General features: G+C 36.0%; 1 protein-coding gene across 3 annotated transcripts; it reads left to right on the top strand.

Annotated features, from left to right (window-relative positions):
• Window positions 1-5,514: 5,514 nt before the first annotated feature.
• LOC113343912 (small G protein signaling modulator 1-like) lies at window positions 5,515-12,549 on the top strand. Of its 3 annotated transcripts, none has more exons than XM_026588004.1 (13): window positions 5,515-5,668; window positions 5,785-6,003; window positions 6,510-6,644; window positions 7,466-7,564; window positions 8,257-8,360; window positions 8,489-9,282; window positions 9,408-9,530; window positions 9,663-9,751; window positions 9,848-10,048; window positions 10,410-10,854; window positions 11,063-11,146; window positions 11,714-12,000; window positions 12,140-12,549. In XM_026588004.1, exons 2-11 carry the CDS (start codon window positions 5,830-5,832, stop codon window positions 11,071-11,073), a joined length of 2,175 nt encoding a protein of 724 aa, XP_026443789.1. In that variant the 5' UTR covers window positions 5,515-5,668; window positions 5,785-5,829; the 3' UTR covers window positions 11,074-11,146; window positions 11,714-12,000; window positions 12,140-12,549. The 3 variants fall into 3 exon arrangements, with proteins under 3 accessions (XP_026443789.1, XP_026443788.1, XP_026443790.1); XM_026588003.1 differs by having other exon boundaries at window positions 10,410-10,850; window positions 12,140-12,362; XM_026588005.1 differs by lacking the exon at window positions 6,510-6,644 and having other exon boundaries at window positions 10,410-10,850; window positions 12,140-12,362.
• The last annotated feature ends 588 nt before the right edge of the window (window positions 12,550-13,137 follow it).

Below are 13,137 nucleotides of genomic sequence, written 5' to 3'. Positions count from 1 at the left end.
GATAAAGGACGGGACGGTCACAAAGTTTTCTTCCCATCATGCCCTCGGCAAGTTGCAAAGAAAAAGATCAAAATGTGAGGGTAAAATACCCGATGGCCACGTGTCAATATCCTAAGGGATGAGCCCATGATAAGATGATAAGATAGGAGCACCGAATCATCCTTTAAAACAGAGAGTTTGTTTGAATCGAGACGCCTGCTACAACGTTACATGAACGACGCATGTAAGGAGTAGTCTAATCAGCTCATACGGTCAAGTCTAAAAAGAAGGACCGCATTTAATGAAGGATAAGGGCAAGATGTGGGCAGATCTATATCGTGACAAAATACTCGGACGATCTATACTGCAACCTAGAAGTGACAAAGCACGAGGTTCTCCAGGGAAGGGCCGCACGATATGGAGGAGAGCGAGACAACTCGGAGGGAGAACCAAGTAAGCCATCACGAGGGATAGTATAGAACCAGTCCTAAGCAGCGAAGACGATGTACGATGGGCCACCAGCTCGGACGATCAAGCCTTCACGAGTCTAATTTCCCTATAAATACCAGTCCATGTAGAAGGAGTTGGACAACTTATGTATTATTAGATGGTCTTTATACAGAGAATTCCTGAGAGAGATCTAGACAGAGGAAGAGTAAGAAATCTAAGTGATATTTGTAGCTCTTTCAAGGGTAAGACCTTATAATCAATAAAGAAAACATCTTCTTTCCCGTGGATGTAGGTTTTCATGGCCGAACCACGTTATATGCTTGTGTTAATCTTTACTTTTCATGCTCTTTACATTTGATCATCTTGAATCTTGCATGTTTTAGTAGTTTATAGCCTTTAGATCTATTTGGGTGTAGTCATCAGAAAAGATGCAACTACAACCGAGGCTATGTTTTCAACAAGAAGAAAAGATCGATGACATCCGAAGACAATGGAGAATAAACTAGATTAAAAAGAAACAATGGAATTAGTGTTACTCAAAGCTTGCTTCATGCACAGAGTTAGAATTGATTCTCCATGAATATTCTATTTTTATGAATAAGCATGAAATATGCAGAATATGACCTTGTAAATGATGAAGAAGTATTCTACTTTTAGAATCTTGTTATAGGACGGATGGGTTTTTTGGGTTGTATAGGGTCATCAAATAGTAATCCATAGAACCCCTTATCCTGATATTTTATGTAATACCTAATCTACCCTCAATTTGATTAGTGCTAATTAAATTGATTAAGCAAACTAATCAGTATTAGTGAATGGATTAGACTAATAATCTTTTGGAAATCAAAACTTGATTTTCCTTGATTTTGATTTTGAAGAAGGAAAAATGGTGATTTTGGTGAAATATTTTTGAAAAATTTGAAGAAAAATGATGAAACCATTCGTCACAGAACTCGGGATAACCTTATAATCAACTCCCAACATCAATTTTATCGATTCAAATCCATTAAAAATCAGAGAAAAGTCTGAATATTTTACCTGTTACGGCTGAAAAAATGTGTCAAACCAGCCGTAAATACGTAATTACGGTTGGGAACTGAGGAACTCCCAGCCGTGAACACATAAAACGGATGGGATGTGAAGAACTCCTGGACGTTATTTTTCCCAGAATCACCTGAGTCTGTATTACGGCTGGGCTAACATATTTTTCCCGTTTGCAAATGAATATGTAAGTTGAGAAATTTTGAGTTTTAACATGAATACATACTAAGACTGAAAATTAGTAATACTTTCGTTAATTAGACCACAATAAAACCCATTACATACTTAATAGATCCCCATTATAAAGTTGGTTTTAATAACATCCCTTTCGATGTATGAAGATGTCTTTGATGATGACGAATTGAGCTTCGAAGTTGAAATTATAACCTTTCCATTTTCTCCATTCTTTCTTAGCATGAGCTATGACTTCTTCATCAGTCTCACTTCTAAGTCGAAGTTTCTTGCATATACGAGGTAAAGCCATATATTCTTCCATTTATTTTGTGTATGTCTGAAAATCGAAGATACAATTCAACCCCACCGCGGTTGTTAGTGTTACCTGTTAAACTACAAAAAATTTCAAAAATCTTACTCCAATATGATTTACTGGCTAAACCACATTTTCTTCGTTATTCTCCCTTCTTTGGATAGCATAGTACAAAATTTTTGCAAAGAGATAAGTCATCTTCCAAAGTAAAGAGTACATTACATTGAGTTTGTAGGGGTTTTGGTGGAGATTATTGATGTAGAAGGTGTGATTTTGATTTGGAATGGGTGGTTATATGGAGGTGGAGTTAGTTCAAGTTTAAATAAGTGGTTGAACAACTAGAACCTTCTATAGATCATTCTTCAAAAGGAAATATTTTTCAAAATTCAAAAAAATAGCCGATATGATGTAGTACAAAAGGAAATTATAGGTGTTTACGGGTAGAAAATCGATGGGTCGACCAAGCCGTAATTAAGTATAAGCCTGCAGGGTTTGTGGTGTGTCGGATTTACGGCTAGTATTTCTGGCCGAAAATAATAGTTGTTACTTTCTATCTAAACTAGGCCTGGATATATAGCCGTAACCAGGAGCCATTTCTTTTTGGGTTATCGGAGTAATATAAGGCTAGGTATTTCCCGACCGTAAACAGATTACGGATGAAATTCCTAACTGTTTTGACTTTACGGATAGGAACTAGAAAGGTTGACCAAGCCGTAAACTAGAGTTATAACTTTATGTCAGAATTACGGTTTGGAGTCCTAACCGTAACAAAGATACACGGTTGGATATATAGCCGTAATCAAGAGCCATTTTCTTTTTGGGGTGACCAGAGTAATATACGACTAGGTATTTCCCAATCGTAAACATGTTACGGAAGATTTTCATAACCTTTTTCTGGGTAACGGCCGGGAGTTTCTAACCGAAAACCTGTGCAAGTTTATTTGACAACAATTATATGTATTTACGGCTAGGTTATGTGAAGCATCGACCTAGCCGAAAGTGTCCAAAACTTTCAATAATGTTGATTTTTTCCTCGTTGTTCTTAGATTAGATAGATGGAAAGACTAACTTTCATTCATACATCCAAAAATATAAAAATCCATCCGTCCAAATCCATAACCAAAAAACGAAAAATAGTAAATAGACAAGATCTTAAATAATAAAAAATCCATGAAGTAAAAAACTAAAAAACCAGTAAATATTCATACACTTGATTCCTCCTCCAAATCCGAGTGCAAAAACCCATCCAAATCGTCGTTCTCTTTTTCCTGTTCCACAACCTGTTCTACAACTCTAGATTTTTTACCTCTTCCACTACCACCTTGAATTGAAGTCTTTTTACCTCCACCACGATCACTTGTTCCAGCACGGCCACCTTTTTTGCCTCTTTCAGACCTAATTTTTTTGAAAACAAACTGAATAATCAGTAAAACACTTAAATAAAGAGTGGGTTTTCCGATTCATACCTTATTGCAGTCATATCAGGAGCCTCGGGGCTGGTTCATCTCCTTCATTCACTTCTTCTTGATCTTCAGTTGATGAAGTTGATTTCTATGCTTCAGGAGGAGGTGGATTCGACGACGATTGACCTAGATTTTCCTTCGGTTTCATGGTTTTATACAATGAATTTAATTGACGACGATTTTTTTTTTGAATCGACGATTAAATCGTCTCAAACGAAGAAGAGAAGAAGATGAAGAAGAAGAAGAAAGTGAGGAGAAGATGAGAAGAAGAAGAATAGAAGGGAATGAGTAAATGATTTCCGTTTTTTTTTTTATGATTTTCCGTTTTTTTATTATTAAATTAATTAGTTAATGGAAGGGTATAAGGGTGATATGTTAAAATGATTGAGGGTATTTTTGAATTTTTACATAAATTAGGTCTCCATATCCACGTTTTAGTTTTGATTATCATTTTAATCCCCAAAAACTCAGCCCCCTATAATTCTATTTTTAAGCCTGGCAAAAATCTAAAGCCAATTTTTATGATTGTTGAGGTGATTTGGTTCCCCATTTTGTTGACTGAGAAAATTAACAAAAAGGTGATGTGATGTGATGTCCATCATGATAAGTTTTCCCTTATTAAAACTTCTATAAATGTGTGTTGACGTTTTTTCCTTGTTTTAGTTTGATTATTTAGGGAAAAAAAGAAGCCAAGAAACACGTACTTTTACATCAAAGAATTCCTATCTTCTACCATCAAAACCCTAATCGTAAAATAGATATTGGTTGGCAGATAGAGGTTTAAGCCTTAAGATAAATACCTTTTGGTTGATCATGATCTCTTCCCTAGAAGAAATCCCTTCGATTTTACTGAGCTCCCTGCGAAGGCTTTAGAAGTTTAAAGCAATTCATTTAGTAAATATTAGAGATGGAGGTAACAGTGGTTGTCGTAGTAGCTATTCCAACGGGTTCTTACTTTTACTACCAGTCAAACAAAATTTTAGTTTTTCAATGCGCGGTTTGAAATTTTTTATCTTGCTTCTACGAGAATAATCAAGATGTGCGATTCGGCGCACAACGGAAAGGTTCAAATCCAACTTGTATGATTTTTAGTTCAGTTGGCTTATTGATTAGGCAAACTTGAAAGAGTAAAACAATTAACTAGTTCGAAGCATAAAAACGAAAAAAAAAAAGAAGCTACCCACCATCATTTTCCTGCTCGGATCTGGTCTTTGATAAGATCCAAGCATGGGTTTCCTTGCAGATCATAGAGTTATTATTTTAATTGCTTTAAAAAAGAGATTTGGAGGTCGGATCTTACACCCGTGGCCTTTCTGTTTTTCTTTTCAAGTAACAAATAGATCGCTCAAAAAAGATTACTTGAAAAATGAGGAAAATTATTTTTATTTTTTGAGACACGCGATAGCCGAATCCTTATTTCTACCCGAATCCAGCCAATTAGACTGGCCACACCGTCAGATTCAACCCGTCAAACCCAATTGTACAACTACTTTAATACAAACCTTTATGCTGGGGATTTAAGCTAATTTCTATGGGCTAGATTTGGATGCTACACTAGCCAAAAAGCGTTGCACATTTTCCGACACTACTTCTCTTTCTATATATATCTCGCATTCCAACTAGTAGCGAGATAGTTTCGTCGAATGGTTCAACGCAGGCAAAATCACCTTTTCACAGTTTGATTCAGCGTATATTGATTTTTTTTTGGTCCGACGGCTGAGATGTGTTGTTTCATTCAGCGCAACCTAATTTTACTTTTCACTGTTCCATTCAGCGCAACTATTTTTCGCTGTTCCATTCAGCATATCTAGATACTAGATTGGAATGACCATAAAACTTAGCTGCCAATCTACATGCTAGATTAGAACATCATCCGAGTTCGCGTTAACCCCTGTGTTCCTCTGGAGTTGATGGAAACCATTGAACTATATAGCTTGGACCCAAAATGAGGCCCCTCCTCCTATCCCATACCCCCTTGTCAATATCACACTCCCATACGCACGCATCGTATCTCACACGCTTATTCAGAAATGTAAAAATTAAATAAAATAATTCCCACAGTCATTTTCTTTTGATTTCTCTCCTAAAATTTCTCCCAAAAAAATTAAATAAAAATAAAAATCCCCCCTTTGTTGAAGAAGAAGAAAGAAAAGAAAAAAAAACGGTCTCTGTTAATGACGACCATACTCTTCTTGAGCTCTCTCTGCATCACAGCAGAGATCTCAATTCCCAACCCTAATTGTTTTAGGTAATTTCATTTCATTTTTAATAATTCGTTTTGATTTAGATCGAAATTTACAGTTGGGTTTTGTCAGATTTATAGATCTTTTGATTCATTTCTGATTTGGGTTTTTGTTGTTGTAGATGATTAGAGAGTGAAAAATCAAGAAGGGTTTTTTTTTTTTGATTATGTCTGATATTATTGAGGGAGGAAAAGAATCAACAAAAGAAAATAATAATAATAACAATACTAATAAACAATGGGGTTGTGGAGGAAAGTCTGGTACCGTTGTCAATTTACAACGTGTGAGTTCGATCGTCAAAGATATTGGAGAGCCTTGTCTTCATCAATCTCCTACAAAAGTAAGTTTCTTTTGCGATTTTTCGTATTCATTTCTCCAAAACAATGGGGTTTTTTTTTATTTTGTTTCAAGATTGCTTGCTTGTCATTATTAGGAATTCAGATTTTAGTTCAGATGTGTTGGAATTTAGTGTAATGTGTTGTGCGAGACACTGCACGGTGGTCATTTCGGTGTGATTTATAGGGTTTTCCTGTAAAATGTGTTAGCTTCACACGAGTCGATATGTTTTCAACTTAGTAAAACATTCAAAATGTATGATTATGGGGGAAATGAGAGTTTTGTTTTAGATAGTAGGAGACAGAACTGTAAAATGGTGTTGTCGTTGTTGTTCTTAGATACGAAATAGGAAAACAGTGATTGCTGGTGATGCTATTTTCATTAGTTTGCCTAGAACTACAACAAGATAGGTTTGTTTGAGGATTTATAGTGTCTTTCGAATGGATATGCCGTTGCTGCTTCATTATTGATAGGAAGTGTGGCACTGAGACATTACACTTTTTCTATCAGATTGTTCGTTCAAAGCAAAGGACCATTCGACGGGACATCAAGTGTTCTTTTGGACAGTTGAATTATTTGAAGAATCGGTTGAGGAAGCTAAAGATTTTTGCCTCAAGTTGCTTACCCTGTCGTAGTCGTATCATGGTAGGACAAACAAGAGAGTCTGTGTGTCTTACAGTTCACACTAGTAATCATTTGATGCATCTCCATTCATTTCCTTTATACTGGCTTAGTAAAGCGTCGAATATGTATAAATGTGGGCCATGCCATGTTTTCCATCTCCAGCTGATTCATCTTATATCAAGTGGTAGTAAATTTTTGTACTTATGATACCGCTTAAAAGTGATTGATACTCATGGAATTTGGATTAAGCTAGTGGATTGGTTGACAATCTCACCTTTCCGAAAAGGAGATATCGAAACTACAGCTAAATTTAGTGGAAAAGGAACAAAATGGGATGTGAAAGGTGAACAGTTTGTATAGCATGTATGTGATCCATTTTTAATGTGGAGTGGAGCCTTTATTTTACTAAGGATTGTTGGAGTCTGGTTTTAAGTATCTCCTTGCAAGAAGATGCTCTTTAAGTGTTGGGCAGAAAGAGAATCCTCATGATTTTTATTTCATGTTCTTCATTAGGTTCCATATGATCTTCTATATATTTTTTTTTAAATTTACATCTACCATGAAAATAGATCACATAACAGTGTGCCTTGAAACACTGCAGTTAGGGAATTAGAAGCGGAACTTGCAACAGGATAAACGGAAAAGTCCCTTAACATCTGAAATTATAACATTCATAAAAAATGCCTACTGAGACTTGGGCCCTTTCTATTGTAGCTTAATATATCCCACACCAGAGTTTTCCCTGCTTTTGATTTCAACTAGTTTACTTTTAGCACTTTGTTCATTCTGTTTTCTGTTTGTATTTAAAGTTAATAACTAACTCCCTTGTCTCAATTGTGCAGAGTAGCAAGATGCTCAGGCCGGATAAGTGGCGAGCCACATTTGATAGTGATGGGAAGGTTTTCGGTTTCCAGAAGGCCCTTAAGTTGATTGTCTTGGGGGTAAGCTGTTTCACAGTTAAATTATTGTTACTTCAGAAAATTTCTTAGTTTAGATGCTTAGGTTCCGTTCTGGGATTGGTAGTGTCTTTACACAATTAGAGATGTCAGTATGCTACCTTCCATGGAGTATAATTATTAATTACTTACGCATTTTCATTTGCTAAATATGTTTTTACTCTGCCCTCTGGATGTTCACCGGCATTTGGGAGGGTAATGTGAATAAATATTCTTTAGTAGCAATACCTTGCATTTGAAATCTATCTTGAGATTTTCGTGACTCACACGTAGCAGGTGAACCTTGTGATGAAAGAGATGATCTTAAATACAAAGATGTTGTAACCCTTGATCAAAATAATGTTCTAAAGTTACCACTAGATATTCTGATACACTGAAACCTAGTAATTAGGTCTTTTGTCGAAGTTTATGTCCCATCTCATTAATCTAGTGTATACGAGGTCATCCACGGATGACGGATGGCAACTTTATAATGGCAGACTTGTAACATATATTTTAGTTTTAAAAATTCTGAAATTTTGTATTATTTTGAAATCGTGTTCATTGGTATCATGTTATCGTTTTCCATTGCTTTTCCATTGATGTTAAAGAATTCTATATACTTGGCAACTGAATGTTAAAAACCTTTATATCTGCTGAAAGGTCTAATAGATATGCCTTATTTTTTGCACTATCAGGGTGTGGATCCATCAATACGGGCCGAAGTATGGGAATTTCTTCTTGGTTGTTATGCGTTGAGCAGTACATCTGAGCACCGAAGGCAGCTGAGAATGGCCAGGAGGTTAGTAGTGTTTCCTCTTCTGAACATAGCATCAGAGCCCGATAATTTGCTTATATGTAAATTAGTTCTGATCGTTTGCAATCTTTCTTGGAATATTCTAAAAGAACTGTTTTGGATGTATCTTGCAGGGAGAAATACAAAGATTTAATCAAGCAATGCCAAAAGATGCATTCAAGCATTGGAACTGGTTCTCTTGCTTATGTTGTAGGTTCCAAGGTGATGGATGTCAGGACTTTGTCTAAAGACAGTGGTAGAAGGGAAGCAGAACCTGAAAGTAGATCAGCTTCTCTTGATGCTGCAAATGTGGCAGAGACTTCGGATCAGAATAATAATTGTACAACTACGTCACATGTCTGTCAAAGGGAAAGCTCCGAGCTGTTGAGCGTCAGAGGAAGCATAGATAGTGCTGCATTTGATTCTTCACGAGCTATGGGTTCTTTGGACCCACCCAATTGTGTTTCCCCAAAAGCTGGGAAAGAAGTTCATGTGTCACATGATGATACTGACAGTTATTTTGATTTTCCTCATTTACCTGTCACAGATTTATTTGATAGAAGTGACAGTGATAAGAACGAGTTTAGAGGGAATGATGATGATAGATTATCTTCCGAAGAAAAACTAGATTTGGAGGATGAAAACATGCACAGCTTTCAAATTAACAACAATGTAGAACTGTTTTTGGAATCAAGTGGTCTACACTCTGATGATGTCTCACGTGCAAGTGAGTCTGAGCACGGATCTTTTGGTTCGGATGCTCACAAACAAGTAATACAGTCAAGAAACTTCGAACATGAAAGTGAAATAAATAGGTTGAGAATATCTGATGTGCCTGAAACAGCAGTGATGAGTTCAACAACGTCTGAAGGAGAGCCTGTCAGTGAAGAAAGAGTTTCTGAATGGCTTTGGACGCTTCACCGAATAGGTAATCCACTTATTTTGTTTGTTGAAATACTGATGCAGGGTAGAATTGCATATCTAGGTATGCTAATTGTAAAGTGTTTTTTGTTTAGTAAGTCTTACGGTTTCACCTAAATGATACCTTTCCAGTTGTTGATGTTGTAAGGACGGATAGCCATCTTGAATTTTACGAGGATGCCAAAAATATGGCCAGGATGTCAGACATTCTTGCTGTATATGCATGGGTTGATCCTGGTACTGGATACTGCCAAGGTTGAATTTCTGAATTCCTTTCTTCTTCTGTTTTCCAGTTTATGCTCTTATTTCATTTATTCTGTAATGAATCAGTCATTTCGCTTTTTTATATATTAATTTATGACAATGTAATGCAATTTGATTATATAGGTATGAGCGACTTGCTCTCTCCTTTTGTTGTATTGTATGACGATAATGCGGACGCTTTTTGGTGCTTTGAGATGCTTCTTAGAAGAATGGTACTCTTGGACCCCAATCATTATATGTCATTATGTTATGTTGGGTTCTGTTATTATGTTCATGAGATATTTACATTTATTTGATTTTTTCTGCAGCGTGAAAATTTTCAGGTGGAAGGACCAACTGGAGTGATGAAGCAGTTAGAATCTTTGTGGCGAATCTTGGAACTGACAGATAAGGAAACATTTTCCCACCTGTCACTAATAGGTGCTGAAAGCTTGCATTTTGCTTTTCGGATGCTTCTGGTGCTTTTTCGTCGGGAGTTATCCTTTAATGAGGCTCTTTGTATGTGGGAGGTTGGTTCTCCTAGCTCATCAAGCTTTTTATAAGTTATATTTGGTTAAACCCTCAAGTGGTCTTATAATACATCTATGACACCAAGATTTTCTCATTAGGCATACACTATGTTCCATAGTTTTAACATAGTGACTGTCGCCTTGTGGTTAGGGTTAGACCACTTTTGGTTGCTGTAGCAACGACCTAGGTAAGGTGCATTTTTTGTTCCCTTTGCTTGACCTTGTAGTGGTAATTATAAGTTTCAACTTATAGCCTTTGGCTTAGAAATTATGAGGTTTCAGTGTATTCTCGTTTCACGTGTACGATATGTTCTTAGTTTTTAACCCATTTTGTTTCTTTGGCTTGTTTGCACTTCTGCAGATGATGTGGGCTGCTGACTTTGATGAATCAGTAGCTCGAGACTTGGAGGAAAACTGTCTCGATCCATTAGTTGTACAGCTTCCAAGGTATTCTAGTTCAGAAACAGCAGAAGAAAGTGTAAAGAGTAATGGAAGTTCAAAAACCGCAGAAGAAAGTGTAAAGAGTATTGGAAGTTCAAAGGGAGCTCGCCCACAACCAAAAACTGGGTCTGTTGAACATTCAGTCTCATATGACAGTGGAATGAAAGCGGAAGCTAGTTATCCTTTTTGTGGCTTGACTAGGAGTTTTTGGTCAAAGAACGACCGCATGCAAAACTGTACTATAATTAGTTCAACACGGAATGGCGACGATGAATTACCTGTCTTTTGCGCAGCAGCGATTCTTGTTATCAATCGCCACAAGATCATCAAAGAAACTCGTTCAATTGATGATTTGATAAAGGCAGGTGCATATCTTTAGTTTGAATTTCAGATGTTTTTTTGTTGACTGCTCATATCTAGATTACAATCACTGGATTTTTCTCCTGTTTGAAATTATCCAAATAGTTCTGTCATATCGTTCAAACGGTTACGCAACAAGTATCCTTGTCTAATAGTTGCATGCAGTTTTTGTTAACCAATTAGGAGATATAATCATATTTAATTCTGTTGCAGATATTCAATGATAACTTGCTGGATATAAACGTTACAAGATGTGTACGTACGGCCATCAAACTCCGAAAGAAGTATTTTTACAAGGTAAATATACGTTTTGTGATATGCCAAATTTCGAATTGCCCAAAAATAAGAACTGTATTTATTTTTACATGAAACAACAGTTTTTGCTGTGTTCTTCGATAAGTTACTGCATTTTGATTTAGGTAGAAGAATTAAGCTTGGTGTACTGATTGACACCTCTCTTTCCATACATCTTTGCACATACGCGATGCATAAACTAGTTACCAGTGTTACAAGAAAGTTGATTATCTTTGAGAATTCCATCTGTCATTTTTATTCTAAGGACTTAAATAATTGCCAACTCCATGTTCATTGGTGCATGGTGCGGCCTTGGCAATGAGAAACAGTAATATTGTTCTTGATTTAGTGATTTGTCATCTGAAAGCATGTTAGAAACTAGAAAAAAAATTCTCTACTAGTATACGAAAAAGTTCTGTATTCAATCCAGATACTTAGCTCATATCTGAAAAGTTAATGAAAGTCCTTTGAAAACTCTGAAAGTATCATCCTGCTGAAACAATCCCGGTCTTAGCTTTTTCAAGTGCTATTTTTTTTTAATATAACTTTAAGCAATGTTTTATTTTTTAGATAATCAGGCACAAAAGAACAGGCAGTAACCCAGAGAATATATAGATGTTATCGAATTTCCAATTGTTCACTACATGGAAGAGTCAACCGTTGCCCCCATGTTTCGTGTGTTTGCTATGGTGGCATTCTGAGTTGTAAATTGATCCGCATTTCCATCGAGTTCGACGTGACACAACTGTCATTTGTCGCTTTTATTGAGAAATTTCAGAAGCAGGAAGAATAATCCGCCATTTGAAGATTCATCCAGTTGTTTATACTACTAGTTCGTCTTACATCTTTTTTCCAAGGTAAATTACGTACTCTGTTATGTTCCATTATCCTAATCTTAAGTTTGGGTGATTGACTAATAATGCGATTGCCTTCAATTTTGTGATGGATGCTGATTTTCTCCCATTTGGTTATTTTGTGAATATGAAATCAACGAAGGAACTGTGCGGAAATGAAGCCTTCTATTTAGTTGCAGAGAAGTCCGATTTACAGAGCTGCTACCATTTGACAGATAGTATTGTTGGTAAGTGGCAAAAAACACGACATATTCTTTTTCCTTTGTTTGTAAAAGGAACATGTATCAGTATCACTTGTCATTTCTTCTTGCTTCTTGTATATGTGAATATGTTGAAAAAAATTTTGTCCTGGAAAGAAAAAAAAATCATTGGGTAGATTCCAAACTGTAACTATGTTTTAGCATTTATAGTATAGAGCACTTTTTAAAGGATATCTATTCATAGATCATTCTCATTACACTTCTCGTGCACCCCAAATGTTTATCCTTGTCTGTGTAAAAATTAGAAACAGCTTATTTACTATCTTTAGTACGCTTACAAACAAATGGTAAATCATCATCTTTATTCAGTTATGATCCACTTTTGGCATTCTGCATCTGATGGCAATGCACAGAGATAAAGGTACTCCGAAGAATATCTGCATTGGTTCTTGAATGCACCAGCAGTTGATTAATAACCGCTGGATAATTGTAATCAAGAACCAGAATGTTCTCAATAGAACAGTTTCAGTGTATACTTTTTTTTTTTTTTTTTTTTTTTTAATTTCCTTCAGCTTCTTTCTCACAATCCTGAAACTAAATTGTGTAGGCAAAATCTTTGAAGTTGAATTATTGGGTACGTCTGGATAGAGTAGACATCAGTCGAGTCGTTTTCTGATGCTGATATGTTATTTTATTATGTGGAGTTTCGATATAGTTATCGACTCATCATCGTATAGTACCAAGAAAAGAAAATCAAACCAAGTGTACTATTATTCGAATATCATAAACAAGATTCAGTACAAAACAAATAACACTACAGATACAAATCCGACACTGTTTTTGTAAACTGCCATTTCTTCAAAGAGGGAAAGGTGCATTCCGCCTGACTCAAAAGTTACATGAATCTGATTCGAATTTCTTCAGTAAAACTTTTGAATCC

Source organism: Papaver somniferum, unplaced genomic scaffold (assembly GCF_003573695.1).
Source record: "Papaver somniferum cultivar HN1 unplaced genomic scaffold, ASM357369v1 unplaced-scaffold_7, whole genome shotgun sequence".
NCBI classification, from domain to species: Eukaryota; Viridiplantae; Streptophyta; class Magnoliopsida; order Ranunculales; family Papaveraceae; genus Papaver; species Papaver somniferum.
The sequence above is the reverse complement of the archived record's forward strand: the minus strand, read 5'-3'. Positions and strand labels throughout refer to the sequence as shown.

Bases quoted from the DNA above. Each gene is read 5' to 3' on its own strand.
- LOC113343912 (XM_026588003.1), top strand. From the start codon at position 5,830: ATGTCTGATATTATTGAGGGAGGAAAAGAATCAACAAAAGAAAATAAT. The intron at 9,283-9,407 runs GTAATCCACTTA...ATACCTTTCCAG, and splicing joins TTGGACGCTTCACCGAATAG to TTGTTGATGTTGTAAGGACG. The intron at 9,752-9,847 runs GTACTCTTGGAC...TTTTTTCTGCAG, and splicing joins AGATGCTTCTTAGAAGAATG to CGTGAAAATTTTCAGGTGGA.